General features: G+C 35.7%; 1 protein-coding gene across 1 annotated transcript in view; it reads right to left on the bottom strand.

The window, feature by feature from the left end:
- The window catches only part of LOC149805770 (uncharacterized), a 30,094-nt gene extending 15,446 nt beyond the window's left edge, over nucleotides 1-14,648 (bottom strand). Inside the window, exons 1-2 of the mRNA XM_089950455.1 lie at nucleotides 14,443-14,648; nucleotides 5,485-5,566 (exon numbers count right to left, since the gene is read on the bottom strand). Of these exons, the coding sequence (XP_089806581.1) occupies nucleotides 5,485-5,566; nucleotides 14,443-14,646 (286 nt within the window). The 5' untranslated portion in view covers nucleotides 14,647-14,648. The remainder of the gene's footprint in view (nucleotides 1-5,484; nucleotides 5,567-14,442) is intronic.
- Nucleotides 14,649-16,062: the final 1,414 nt, after the last annotated feature.

Raw genomic sequence — 16,062 nt, 5'->3', positions numbered from 1 at the left:
AATATAGGTTGTTGACACGCTGAATGAATTAGAAATCCTACTTTGGCACACTATTATCAAAAGGCTGCCGACCCCTGGTCTAGAGTACATGTTTACCCTAGAATGTCCATTTCAGAACAAAACATAACATTGTTGCGATTTGCATGTGAAATTGGATTACTGGATGCAGAAATTCCCAAATTTACTGCAGTGCATTTGTAACCGGATATTTGCAGTATTTGACTGGAACAATAGACTGCACAGAAGACGTAAACAAATTTCTTTTTAGTCAGATTTGCATCCCATATACACTGCACAAAGATCAGTATGTGTTTTTAGTCACAGTTGAACTCAAATTAGCCATCGTTGAATTCAGGCTAGGAAAGTTCTTGATTGTATTCCTAACACCTGAAACTATCCATGTCTCTAATAAACCATAACTGTCACTGGTCTATATCAACTACTGTATTTAGCTAAAGTAAGTTTAGTTGCATAAGTATTTATGATTGAATAAAGATTTAATCTTGCAGTGGATACATCCAGGAAAAGGAACACTTATTTTGTAAGAAGGATTGTGGTTTTAAGGGATTCATGGAGGAGGATGTTTAAAACACTAGGGCTGTGCTACAGTGAGCTTTTAATTTGTTTGATGATATTCAGCATTGGATAACAATTTACAGCACTGTCCCACTGCTGAATGTAAGAATGATGCCAACATTGTCAAATTCTTCCAAGAACTGTGTTCATTGGGATTGTGTTATCATTAGTTTCCCCCTGAATCAAGTGCCTGTGCTTCCCAGGCATCAATAGAGAAAATGTAGATCCTGATCAACAAGAAGTAGGATCTACTATTGATAGTGACCAGTAGGACCCGCCTGAAATACCAAAACCATATTTGCATTAGAGTAAAGACGGAAGTGACTACAACAGCCAGGACATTCATCACTTGAAAATTATGAAGCTGAGAAATATCACAGACTTTGCTAAGGAAAACAAAACAAAAAATAAAATAAAAAGAACGATCCTGTCTCAAACAACCTAAAATCACAAAACAAATATAATAGGAAACGCAGGTGAATTGTGTTTATTCAATTTGGATTAGTATTTTTTGTTAACAAATGTGTTTCAGACATCAATGGATTTTAAATGTATTACATGTGTGTATGTAAGTTTGTCATTTTCTTGTTATCCCATGCTCTGGAATTGCTAAAAGCATGCTACACATAATGTGATGTCACTCAGTTACTAATAATCACATTTAACTGATATTCTGAACTGAAAACGAGATATTGAAAGAAGAAATGACATGACATTACCCAGTTGATTGTGATTACTTGGATTTATGTCATGTGCGCCCAAAAGGGCATGTTATCCAGTGCACTTATTACAGATAGATGTTCCTTTATTTAATTGGAAAATGGGTATAGAAGTGGTAAATATGTGATTGTGACCTCCTAATTAAAAATGAATGAAGCTTTTAACATCAGGCTGCAATGATTTTAAAAGCAAACTAAATTTAATCATATTTTGCAAGTGACTACAATGTATTTGACCACTCTAGTGGCCTAAGTGGTTAGAGCGTCCGCCTCAGATGCAGGTTCGAACCTCAGCTGAGTCATACAGAAGACTTATAAAAACTATACTTGGCACTCAGCATAAAGAGGTTTGTGCTAGGACTTGTCAGCCTGGTGTTAGGATAATGTGACTGGATGGGACATGATGCTAAATGTCTGTGTAGGATACCCAAGTGCTAGAAACCACTATAAACTGCACACTGTAGATGTTGTTGTTGTTGTGGGGTTTAACACCATTTTCCAGCACACGATAGCTATGCATGGCGGCCAGTATTATTGGTGGAGGAAGAAACTGGGAAATTCCTGGGAAGAACCACCGACCCACAAGAAGCTAACGGCAAGCTTTCTCACATGCCCACATTGGGTAGATATCGTAGCAACATGACTGAAAAATTGGTAAAGCTACGTTAAAAATCCAAATCACACACTTAATCACCTTAAACTTTTTTGTAGCTGTAGATGAAAATTGTAACTGGCAAGTAGATTTATTGAAATGAGGTGTTTATCTGTTTTTCAATGTTACTCTCAACCTGCTCTATCATATGAATAACAATATGATTTCAAAGAAAACAATCTAAAGCTTGGTATATTTTTATTTACTTTCTAAAATGCTATTACCAGACACAATAAAATGTATAAATACCCTGCAGTGAAGAGAAAAAAAAAAACAACATAATTTACAGAAGCTAACAGTATTACTACACATTTTTATCAGTTTCACTGTACTGCTATGCGGTACATAACACGGTCTGCAGTTATGGACTGCAACTACTGCCTTATAACCGGAGTGCCGTACATAGTGTGCAGTAAGTAAAGAGAAATATATAAGAATTAAAAGTTGTATATAAATCACAATACATTCTCCTTGTGCAGACACTTAACAAGGAGCTGTTGATTCATTTTTATTCTCATCAGAATTCTTTATATTACACTTAATTATCTATTTTTTGTGTGAACCAATGTTTTGAGATTTTGTGGCAGCTAAAAAACACAAATTTACAGACCCAAACAAGAATGATTTTTTTGTGAAAACAACAGAACCCCTATTCCTATTCAAGAATTTAAAGGAAAATGAAGTGTTATTTTCATATTTGCATACCTTGCATAAATATACATGTGTACTAAGTGAATAAAAACATATACTACAACGGGCTTGACACTGGCTTTTGGGGGCCCAGAGTGGCCGAGTGGTCTAAAGCACTCACTGTTCCGGATCACTGCCATCTCACCTCTGTCTGTGTATGTTTGAGTCCAAGGCTCGGCTAGCGTGGGTACATGGGAAAGCCTGCCAGTAGCTTCTCGTGGGTCGGTGGTTCTTTCCTGGGTTTTCCAGGGTTCTTCCTCCACCAGTTATATTGGCCGCCATATATGGCCTATCTTGTGCTGAAAAATGGCGTTAAACCCTAGAACAACAACAACACTGGCTTTAAAAAAAGTTGTCACCCAAAATATTGCCAACCTCAACATTTTGTTGCCAATGTTACAAACACAGTACTACCCATTTATCTTGACATCTTTAGGACCCAAGGTAACATTGTTGCCATGAGTAGATGTTTTGATGGGGGAAGGCACAAAAAAAAAAATCGTTTTCGCATGCAAGTAACATTTTTAATAGGTGACCAATCATTAGTGACTAGGATTTACTGATAGAAAATATTTTTAAAAACCCAAAGGAAATCTTAATGAAATGAAGACAAAATTAGTTGGAAATATACTTGTATATTGACAACTTACATTTGTGTAGTACACTCCACAACTCTTAAGTAATGTACATGTATGTGAAAAATCCATGAATTCAAATATTAGATCCCATGTCTGAAAATTCACATATAGTCAAATCCCGTCATATAAATGGTAATCATTGTTCATCACTAAACAATTCACTCAGGTATTCATTGTTCCCAGTAGTTCACGACTGTATAGTTGTTTACATGCTACAAGTACATGTACTTAAATTGGCCTTGATTTTGGTCAGCCAAAGACAACTATCACCTTGCTGAGGTTACAAAGGGGATAAGGCTAATCATAGGGAAAAGAAAACGTAAACAAATTAAAAAGTTTAAAAATCATCCTTGCAAGATGTCCAACCTGGAAGTAAGTGGACAGCCAGATATCAAGTTTCAAAAGATTGGAAATTTAATTTGTGTTTTATGCCACCACTGGTGGTAACTGTAAACAGAAACTTTTTTCTTGCAAACAGGAAACTTTTACAGCACAATAAATGCGTTCCAATCACTGGAAAATCATTTGGATTCCACCGCTTTTATTTAAGCTTGGTGTTGACACCCTTGAAAAGTCTTTTGTATTTAACTGTTTTCCTTAAGATGACAGTCAGCTTGCTTTGATGAAGATGCAAGTAAAAGCCATCTTTGGAAGATATATGCATCTTGTAGGAAGTAAACTCCAATTACAGTATAAAAAAACAATAAATGCAAATAATTAAAATGTTGTCTTGTAACGAAAAGAGTTTGACCCTAAATTTATCTGTGCCAATAAAATACCAAACAGGATTTTTCAAACAACCTAATCTCCTTAAGACGATCTGGTTAAACATCCATCCTTTCAAAAGCATTTGAAACAGGTTATTTAAATATGACAATTTCTTATTTCAGCTCTAAGATTCAACAATTTGAACTACAAATTTGGCTTAAAACGAATAGCAGTCTATTTTCTAATCCAGGTTTCCTCCAAATATTCCCACCACATTTGTCATATTTGGATATTTATGTTGGGGTGTTGGGTCATTGCAATTGCACATCAAAAATTTGGAATTTGCTGCCACCGCGCGTAGTGACATGGTAGTCGCTTACCAGTGGGCCTAGCAAATTTAAACTTATGTGTACTCATGTGACTAGCAATGCAAATCATGAGTACCGGGTAACATTTCATCAATGCCAGTTTTATCTTGTCTTTCAGCAGATTAAAGACATAACAATTTTAATACAATTTCTGAGAAAATAAGTAATTTTCATATCGATTTCATGCATGTATCACTCAATCTAATGTTTAAATTTCCTTGGCCATCTGGTAAGTGGCTACACTTTGCCACAATCATGTTGGCCTCTTGTGATGCTAGACTGGTTTTCATACTTTCTATGTAACGAAAGATATGGATATCGAGCTGAGTTTGAAAATAAAAGTCTACTATACGAATCTAATCCAATGAGCATTTGGATTGACTCAGCATATATGTTTATTGCATGCACCCAAATGATCCATACTGCACTCTCCAAATATTCTGGTTGGAGCTTGATAAATTTAACTAACGATATGTTTAGTTATGACTCAGTTACGTGATTGTTTCGGGTGTCATGTGGTGGCGGAAAATTCCAGAGCTTTTCCTTTCATCAATATTTGCGAAATTCAAGGACTTTTCACTGTCGGGGAATTTTTTAAATCATTTCTCACAACTTTTTCCCAATTTCTCTGTAGTGTGGGAACCCTGCAGACAGTATATTTTGCCACAAATAAAGAAAAAGATCACCATTTGCAACACTGATGAAACCCTGCGCAATCCGTGCTACAGTAAATATTACTGAAATCGACTGAGCATCAAAGTAGCACCAAAACTGATTATATAGCAAAAAACTTCTTACTTTCAGCCTTCGTCTTTGTAGAGAAAACAGATACAAATGGACATTTTACTTAGATTATTAATGCAGTGTAGTGAAACAAATGTGGGTGGGAGAAATATCATGAAATAAAAGGTAAGGTGAAGTGAACTTCTCATTTGGGGTGCTGTCCCTTTAGCTTGAACACTAAGCCGATGCTCTTTTTCAAGCCACTAACAGGGCTGGTACAACCAGCATGGACTGTAGCTAGAGAGTATTCTGCAATGCACAACTATTTCCCGCACCTTTGTTTTAATGAAATGAAACCCTTACCCTAAGTCAACATGTGCTATCTGTGACAATTATTATAAACCAAAAACCTGTAGTGGTATCCTCTAAATCCAGATCTTCAACTGTCCTGCCATTCACTTGCAGATTATGGATAAATACAGTTCTGTAAATCTGAAAAAGTATAATACAAAATCTTCATGCTCTGATGCAAAATATATATTTTATGTATTCACAATATAACTGTCATAAAATACAACTTTGGTGGCTCATCTCTGCAAACCCGGATACTTTTCAAATACTGTACTGCCTTACTGTACATGCCTCCTACATTTATTTACTGTACATGCCTCCTTCATTTATTTACTGTACATGCCTCCTAAATTTATTTGCTACATGTGCCTCCTTCATTCACTTACTGTACATGTCACCTTCATTTATCTTTTTCTTTTTCTACAGTGACACAAGTGATTGCCAAAATCACTTTGCTCATTCAAATTTTGAGATGGTAATTTATTTTATTAAAAATTCAAAATTTAATAAGTAGGGTCTTGTGCTATTGTCTACAAAATATGTTAGTCCACTCATTTAAAAATCTCTTAGCCCAAATCCAAGTAATATTTCAATAGGACCAAAAATTTAGCTGACTTGGACCATGGAAACATCTGCTTGTCAAAAAGATCTTGTCCCCTCAGTCCAAGTTCATTGCCTGAACTGCCTGGTTTACAACCATTTGTCTCAGAACATTTCTGGGCAAGAATGGTTTTGACTGAAAAATATTCTCAGTTATTTCTTTGCACTAGTGAGAAGAGCACTATTCGAGAATATTGTTAATGGGGGTGGGGTGGGGGTGAAATTCTCGTACTATCTCTGATGTGATAAAAACAATGAAGGAAGAACAAGCAGAACACAACAAGTTTGCAGATGACTTCTCTGGTAAATTCATGCCATTTAGGTGAATATCTGAATACTGATTGCCCAAAATGAGTGTCAAAGCCCCAAGCTAGACTGGGTTCCTTAATGTTGGTTCAGTCTACCCCAAATTATGCTCAACTCTGTTCTTACTAAGCCTAGATAGTATATGTATAGGGCTTAATGACACATTGACAAAATTGTAGCCAATTCAACATGAGAAAATATATATATAAAAATTGGTCAAATGGCAGAAACTGTTAGGAAAATAAAACCTTTTGAAGAAAACATTTACTCCATTCAGACAAATGTAAAAGGTAAGGAGGAAAATTTGCTCTATTGTAAAGCTGAAAATTACCAACCCCCCTTTCAATTTCAAGGTAGTTTTTTTTTCTACATGCAAAAATAATATGTTACTTTAACATATTCAGTTGACTTTTCAGCACGATACTTCAGAAATCAGCACCAATCCCACAACCACGAGTCCAAGAACAGACCCTGTGTTAAACTTCTTACCACAAGTACCCTGTATTTAATGGTTCTCAGATTAGGAGGGAATCATAGACTCTGGAGATTGCAAACCAATGTGTCTCAATGTCTTCAACCTTTTGTCAAAGTACAGATATTTTTAAGCTGCACAACTGACCATTATTTTTCATCTCAAGTGCAAAAAAAAGTTGATTGGCCCCTGGTGGCATAATGGTTTAAAGCATTAACCTTTAACGATCACTGCAATCTCACCTCTGCCCATGTGGGTTCAAGTGTTGGGCTCAGCAAATGTGGTTATGTGATAAAGCTTGCCAGTAGCTTTTCTTGGGTCAGTGGTTCTTAGCAGAGTTTTCCCAGGTTATTCTTCCACTAGTTATATTTTGCACTGAGAAATGTAGTTAAACCCAACACAACAAGAAAGCTGCCTCTCTGGTGACCATAGGACACATATGAATGACCACAGAAAATAATGACTTAATTACTGAAAAATATAGTGTGCCAATTGTCAAAGATGCATAAAATAATCCTAGACTAAAGCATCCAAAATCAGTTTTTGATGAGAGGTTTCATGAGCATAGCATATTCAAATCCTGGTACAGAAGGCAAGTAGCAGGAGCTGATTATGATATGTGGTTGAATTGCCTTGAATGTGTGTGTGTGTTTGTCTTGGATTTTTAATGAAGCTTAAAACTTTTTCAGTCTTATCACTATGATGTCTGCAGTGTGGCAGTTTATTCCAGTGATGTCTAGCACTGGGGCATCATGCCACAGACATGTAACATGATGTCCCACCCAGTCACATTATCCTGACACCAGGTCAACCAGTCCTAACACTAGCCTCTTAATGCTGAGCACCAAGCAAGGCAGCTGTTAGTACCATTTCTGTAAGTCTTTGGTATGACTCGGCCGAGGATCGAACCCACGACCTTCCACATCCGAGGCCACAGGAGCAGTTCGAATTGACTTGAATAAACAGGATATAGAAAAGGGTTTGCAACCCCGGAATTTTCTAAATGACCTCTTTTTTTAATACATGGTTGGGTCCCTTGGGCTGCACTGAATCCATTTATGGAATGAACATTGAAACGTTATGTATGATAATGCCTATAATTATAAAGAAAAGATCTTATCCTATCACAATAGTTATTATGCCTCTTATATCGCTAATTGGGTCTCTTTGGTGGTTGAAATATTAGCAGGCAATGCAGATATGAACAAAAATATGATTGTGTGTAAATCATTCAATTTATGCTTGTATTCTAGTGTTCCATAACTTGAATAATCACAGATCAACATAATCTGCTATTTCAGACACAACAGAAGGAAATGTATATATTTACAATATGTTAACATTTTTGTAAATTTTGAAATGTATATGTAAAATACCAAACTGTTTGCCTTTGATTTGTCTGTGGATTGTTCTTAGCAAGGCAGTGATACATTTTAAAATAACTTGCAAGTTCTAATAAAACAAACATATTTCTAGATTTCGTCAGCTTTCATTTTGGTCCATACTTTCAAAATCTGGATGTTGTGTTCCACAACAGTTCAACATACTCAGCATTATTAGTACAATCAATATCATGGATTGCACTGTATTCAGTGATTTACATGTGTGATGAATGAACAAGTTGTGATGTTTAAAATGGCTGTCTTGATGAATTAACTAGTGCAAACATATTGAATTGTTTGGATCCAGCAGTGCATGAGCGAAGAGGTTTACATCATTTAAGTAAGACAATACATGTGGTTGATGCTGAGAGGAAGGCAACTCATTTTGCTCATGCGAAAATTGTGAGCACTGAATATAAAATGTTTACTATGGTAATTTTCGAATGAATGATTTTCTCTACTGCCTTATTAAAATGGGTATCATTCAATGGCATCTCCCCCATTTTAGCCTAAATATATGCAATAATAAAGCATGCAAACCCCGATGATGCTTAAATAATCATTGCAAGTGCAAGCAAACTTTTCTTGCCACTGTGATCCAACATGACATCTCACACTGTCTGAAGGAGCCAAAGTCACTTGTTGGTTGATCAAATGGGCTCAGTCCTTATGTGTAGGAGACTATTATAATGTGTTGATAACAAATTTATGTTTATGCATGAGAAACAAAATCTTAGCACATGCAGACACATGTAATAAAGGATAAACTCTTCCGATAGGAAAGGCAATCCACCTCAAAAGGCAGAAGATGAAAGATATGGCAAACCCTTAATGGGAAGGAAAAGTGATTTCCTAACAATTTCTCCTCCCGTTAGAAGCTGCCAAATAAAAACATAAAGCTAAACATTAGTCTGGATCATCACCAGTGCTGACATGACTGAGAACGGGGAGCTTAATCAGAAGAAGAACTGATGGAAGATGGTGTTTGCTAAAAAAAACACTGGTTGGCAAACTAGAGAAGCAGACTCAGTTCTACTAAACCTCAAAAAGCCTCATTTTTTTAAGTCCATGAAACTCGCATCTTTATTGCTTAGATGCAAAGGGAAGAAACAAAACTGGCTTGAGGGTCAGGTTCTTTAAGGAAGCTTCACCCAATGATTCAAAGGGAGTTTTAGTTAGAGGCTGCATGATGTAAGAGAGACTCTTATCTAGGCATTAGCTAGCGTGACACTGGTCTTAAGCAATATTTCTCTTCCAAAGTAAAAGGAAGTAAATCAGCCACTGTGCTCAAAAAAGGAAAGCTGGGAATTACATGTTTCCTAATGCATCAATGTCCAAAGATTCTCTGCCTGGCAACCTGTGATTGAGATGATCCAAAGCAAAAAGAAAAAGGTGGTAATTGTAGGCTGTTGTGAAGGAGAGATAATCCATGCCTGAACAGGCGGTCCCTCCTCTGGGGCTTATGTCCTGGGATGGTCCACCAGACAAGATCATGGAACCATAATCACTGGGTCCACAGAGGGGCTAACAAAATTAACTGAGCAGTGGAGTTCATTACTTGTGAAGGACCAGAGGGATGATCCTGAAGGATGAGAAGGTATAATGCTCACATCCTCTAGATGGCAGGAAACGAAAAATGTGATCTTGTTGTTTAACCTTTAAACAAGTCCACCTGAGGTGATCTTTTATTCACCAACAGAGATCTCGGACACACTTAATTACGCATATTTGGACGCCAATTTTTGATCTGGAACACAGAAAATCACTGAGGCAGGAGTCCTCCATATGCATTTAATAGGTGTGCAGCAAAATTCAAAGATTTGCCAGTCCTGCTTCAGCCACCTGCTTTGTGGGAAAATGTGTTGATCAATTAGCTGTGGTGATATTTACAATGACAGAATTCAGTGACTGAAAGACCCCTTGATGTACATACATGTTGCCATTTTATAAGAGTACATTAAAAAAAAGAACATGATGCAATAGCTGGGCGGAAAGTTCAAACTCTTCGACTGGCAGCCTGGTGGGAAAATGTACTGATATTTACAGTGATTGAAGTCAAGAGGCAGAAAGACCCAGAGATGTACATGTGGTCATTTATAAAAGTACATCAAATAAACAACTTTAGCTCATTTCCGAATGTAGCGGAATAAGCAGTGCACGTGACCTCAGAATCAAGACATGTTGAGACTTAGACAAAATGCCATCCATAAGTGGGTGACATGTCGCCAAAAATGTAAACTTCGTCTTCTTCTGTCAGGAAAGCAAAAACGACTTCGCCCTATGATTATTTAAGTGGTACATTGACTGACCATACCATATTTTTTTTAAATGCCCCTTGCCTTAGCCTGGTTAGTTCTAGTGTTGTAGTGAAATGTATTCATCAAGGCATCAGTAGCTAGATCTAGTTTTTATATCAATTACGTTGACAAACAAACTCTTACCCATTCACAAGCATTATGTTTTGATAGCTAATTGACCACTAACCCTTTTCCGAGTAAGGCAGCAACTATCAATTTCCTGTATGATATCCTTTGATGATAAAACATACAAACTTGTGTTTTAAGATCAGAATCGGTGATCTGGATATATATTAACTGCCTCTTATACACTATTTTGTCATAAAATTAGTTTGAAACTGTAAGTGAACCAATACTGAATAGGCCAAATGGGAAATAATGGCGGACTTCACTAAGTCTGGGATGTACCAGTTTATTAGATTGTTTTCTTAAACCATCGGGCAAATATATTCAGAAAAAATATACAAATCACTGAAACCAAAGCCTATGTATTATTTTATTAAAGATTTAACATTAAAATGCAAATTATGTAGGCCAGAAACATATGGGACAAAGCTTTGTTGTGGAATTCATGAGATGCGCTTTAAGGTCTGGGCTGTTTTCTGACTTGTCATGTATTTGCGAAAATATGGGACAAAACAGCAAATCAGATACTATTTATTTGCCTAAAATTATTACAAGTATGTATACAAATAAATAAACCGTAAATTTGCGATCCTGTCAATGGACTGTTGTAATGAAGCTATATTATAGTGAATGATTACATTATGAAAACCTCTCCATCTAAAAACAGATGCACTGATGTCTGTATTGATGATTCTGTAGAAAAGGAGGGACTGCAACTTTAGATGGTGGGACTCCTATTTTTACCAGAATGGGAGTCCTAGACTCCTAGTTTTAAAATCCTAGCAAGACCCCTGACCAAGTTTAGTACCTGATTCCCTTGGTAAAACTCCATAGCAATCAATAATTTTAGTCTGGAAGATTCTGGATGACATTTCAGGTGCAGAGCATTCAACATTTAGGATTTAATAGGCTTTGGTCAGTCTATTTTTAGTCATAAATTATAGAACAACAATTAAAACTGAATTGAATTTGAGCAAATGTACCTATATGACCTTCACGATTTCTGCTATAAATGTTGCAATATACTTAATTGAAGGAAATGAGACATCACTATTACCATGACTTTTAGCCATTTCTTCACACTCTCCCACCCACCTGTACTGAATTATGTATTAGTAATAGTCCTTAAATGTGTCAGAACCCAAAGAGACCAGGATATTGTATACCTGTCGACTTATGAAAGACTTTAATAGCTCTTATAGCACGACTAGTATTCGCAGTGCTTGATGTTTGTATCCCCTTACTGATTTTAAAAATGAAAAGCATCAAGGATATAAAAAAAGTGGATAAAACTAAATCATTTCATTCAATGATTTATAATTTCTAACCAAATCCCCAATCCCCAATATTGTCGAATTACTGGCTTTTCAATGCAAACAGAAGCTCAAAGTGTAAACAAGCAGACTACTGGCTGTCCATTTCTGGTTTCTACAACAGTCTATTTCAGTAAAAACAATGTCGTCTGTATACAATATTTGCAATGTCTTGATATAATAAGTACATAATAACTGGTGAGCGCCCCTTAAAAAGAACATAGGTATTAATATTGTATGATTTAATTTTGATTGTATGGCTGAAACATTTAAGTTGCAAGCATCAAAACAGTCCTTTTGAATAATTCTGTATTTCCCCCACAGAACAGTATTTGTGAGTGTCAGAGTCACTAACAAGTCCAGCCCACCCCCATGATAAAAAGTGAGCTATATTAAAAATGCACATTACATTTTGTCAACATAGCAACCAATGTTATGCTGAATGACAGGAACATGAAACTAGCCAGAATTATTTCTGAGATACCAACAATAAATTTTACAGTTTGAAAAGGGATGGAACATATCAGGTTCATAATGGTCAAAGTGTCAAATATTTGCCTATTGTTTAATATCGAAGAAGCGAAATTTGCTTTTTCATCATTTTTTTTATTTTATTTCATTGCAAATAAATCAAAAGAAACATTTTCACTATATATTTCTTTTAGTTATTGCCACAGTTTTAAATTTAAGTTGACTCTATACCTATATTATAAGACTTCTAATTTCCCCATAATTAAGGTCACTACTCACACAAACATGCCTCATGGCAAATTATGTAAGCAAGAGCAAAATGAGCATAATTAGCTTATTTTCATGCTTAACATCAATATTAATGTACCATTTTATTCAGAACATCATACATAATGATATGAAAATTCAAAAAATAATTACATACATTTTTATATTTGTTTTAAGGTGGCGCTCTACAATTTCATATTTTGCATAAGGTTCGAGTTTTAAAGAAAAAGAATTTCCCTGACTTTCCTCACTGGTTATACTGGCTATTTAAAAAAAGACCCTGTATATTTAAGATAAAGTTTGAAGAACCTTTAATTCCCTTTATTTTGGTGTATGATTGATGGGTGTAATATGGGTTATAGAGTATACAACGTGGCCTTACTCAAGATGTGCACCTTTCAAAAAAGTGCTATCTACACTTGGTCATTTTCACTTCCTGAACTTCAGAGGTAAATTGTATAAAAAAAGAGCCAATAACTTTTTTTGCATTTTATATGTTTGGTAATTCATTCATTGCACTTTCAGAAGCTGGTACTGTCTATTCTGACAAAATTCATTTTCCATATTTTAATAGCTGCTGTGGATTGTGTACTTTAGACTACTCAGGCTGATTTTTTTAGCACACGGGAGCAGTCATTTTAGTTAGCAGTGTGCTTAGATCATGTACAATTTCCAAAAGTACAATATCCAAAGAAATCTCATTCACATTACATTAATGTAGCATACAGGTATGCCAAACATTCTCTCTATTGTGCATGTTTTAAATGCGAACAACTTCACCTTACATGTGTCACTCTCTCAAAAGTATATAACTGTAGTCCTACAATGTAAGACATAGTACATGGTGTTTTTGTTTTAGTGCTATGTCTTACTATCCAAATAATGGCCTTGAATAGCGTGTTCTGATGTCGTTTACATTGGAATGAGTAATCAAAGTTTTAGGAACATCACATACTTAGCAGCCTATATCGACACTCTTTCACTAATTTATGTGTAATTAATATACTTACTGTGCTGTCTTTATCCTGGCAGAATGAAAATATGATACTTGCAAATGAACGCATTTTCACGTTCTGTTGACATACATTTTAATTTGTTGCAATGCAACGGTAGTCGAGGTATGCTAAAGTAAGTTCAAGTAGGTACAAGTTAGGGATATGATTCTTGAATGAAATGAACCGTTGCTTACAATTCCAATAGGCATAATATATTTTTATTCGTTTCGTTAAAGAATAATATTTCAACTTAACCTGATTTCTGCATTCCAGGCTTTCATCGCCATATGCTGATATATTTACATTTACGAGCTTCGATTGACAAAGCATTCTTATAGGAATAGAAAGAGGGAAAGTCATTGAAAATTTATAAATAAGTAAGCAGCAATAGCAATGCAGTTTTGTGTGGACCTAGTTTGCATTTTTCCACAAGTAGTTTGCTAAATTTCAACGTGATATATACTCCAACGCTGTATTGTCGCGGGCTCTATAGCAAAACAGTTTTATTATGTACCGATAAGAACATTAAGTACAGCGTTCCAGGCTATGACACATCAAATTTAAACAACGATACGAGTCCTGTGGATCTAACTATTTTATCATGTTTGCACTATATATAATAATACTTTGGAGCTAATATATATTACCTATATCATTTATCGATAAGTTCTAAGCAACGATACAAGTCCGTGTTTTTTGTACTTATTACACCCATTACTGAAACAGACGGGTGTTGAATTCCTACATTACCCTTGTGACTTGTACTACTGTAAATCCCACATCATTACCTCAATAAAACGCTCCTTGCACCGCGCTTTATCCTCAGTGGATGAGTTGCTATTGTTTCCAACAACTTTGTCAACTTCTTTTTCAATTATTTCCAGCAATGATCTAATAGACCGTTCACTTTTACATTGTATTAGCGGCTTTGAATGGTCGGTTTCCAACGATGAACTGCCTTGAGAGTCGGCCATTTTGAAAAGCCCGCTCATGTGCACGCATGCGCAAATTCAACTTTTGTGCAATAACATATGAACTCAACCGAGTGGAACCAAAACTAACAACTTGTACAGGGATCTAAAAGCAAAATATACGTTCCTCTACTTTCTGTACTTAACACGAAATGATATTAAGTATATAACTTTAGAGAGCAATCAAATTTTAATTCATTTAGATCCTTAATTCTATCCTGGAATGGTAAGGACTATCTTAAATGTAATGCTTGCAAATAATACACCCACCCCAACCTAGTCTTCGACCCTGATGACGACCAACAGATGATTTTCCGTTGATGATATTCCAGCATTGTCTGATGTTAATTCATTAAAATTTGACTTTCCCAGACTAGCTATACTTGTGTTGCGATTACCCCCCCCCAACCGACACAGACACAACACTGATGCTGATATTAGCATCTCCAGAATAATAATGAAAAGTTAGGAACTGCTTCATTTATATCAGTCTAAAAGTACTTCTAAAGCACATGATTTACTAAAATGTGTGATTTCTTTAAGTTTTCGAGAAGAGTTCTATAAACTTTTCACTTCTGTCACTGACAACTAACATAGCATTTCTGTCATTCCCTCCTAAAATTTTTAACTTCCAGATCTCTTCTTTACATTCATTGAAACATTGTAAAGGAATTTTGATTCTGTACTGTTATGGTGGTAAACAAGGACGAAAAGCATTGTAGGTTGCAAACAATTTGAAATCTTTAAAGAAATGCAGTCAGTCATAACTCTGTAAATAATGCAGTGCTTTTTGCCGCAAAGTAGTCACTTTTCTAAAAGCGTAATACCATTTTTAGTTTTGTGCACAAAAAGTTTTCCTTTATTCTTATTGTACTAGACAATGTCTAAACATGTGATATGTACACAACTTTTGACAAACCATTTTCAGCAAAATTCTTAAGGTGGCAGGGTACAGTTTCGTAATATGGCCCCTGGCAAATTTCTTAACTTAAGGCTATGGTGTGACCTTTTCAGCTATTATTGTTTACTCTTTATAGACATGAATATATTTGTGAACTAGGTGTTATGGGTTTGTGTTGTTCTTGAAATTGATGTCAGGCATGTACACCTTCTATAGTTGCTCTGCAGTATGTTGATAGTGAAATACCAATAGTCGGCAAGGAAGAAGAGCTAGCCTCCCATAGCATTAGACACGTGGATTCAAGGCAAGTAGAATATCTCAAAAACGGCTTGGATGACAACTATTCTGAATTGCATCAAGCTATTTAGTAGACAATGTTTTTCAAAATTTTCATCCAGGGAAAGGGCTTGCGTTTGCACTGTGAGCACCACATGCTGTCAAAAATGGCCTTTGGATGTTAAAAATGCATGTATAAAATAGGGGTTTGGGTGCATAATCTTCTTCTGCTATGAACTGCCATTGACTTCTCTGGTCAA

Source organism: Sinohyriopsis cumingii, chromosome 2, assembly GCF_028554795.1.
Source record: "Sinohyriopsis cumingii isolate HCF-2022 chromosome 2, ASM2855479v2, whole genome shotgun sequence".
Lineage (NCBI taxonomy): Eukaryota > Metazoa > Mollusca > Bivalvia > Unionida > Unionidae > Sinohyriopsis > Sinohyriopsis cumingii.
The sequence above is the reverse complement of the archived record's forward strand: the minus strand, read 5'-3'. Positions and strand labels throughout refer to the sequence as shown.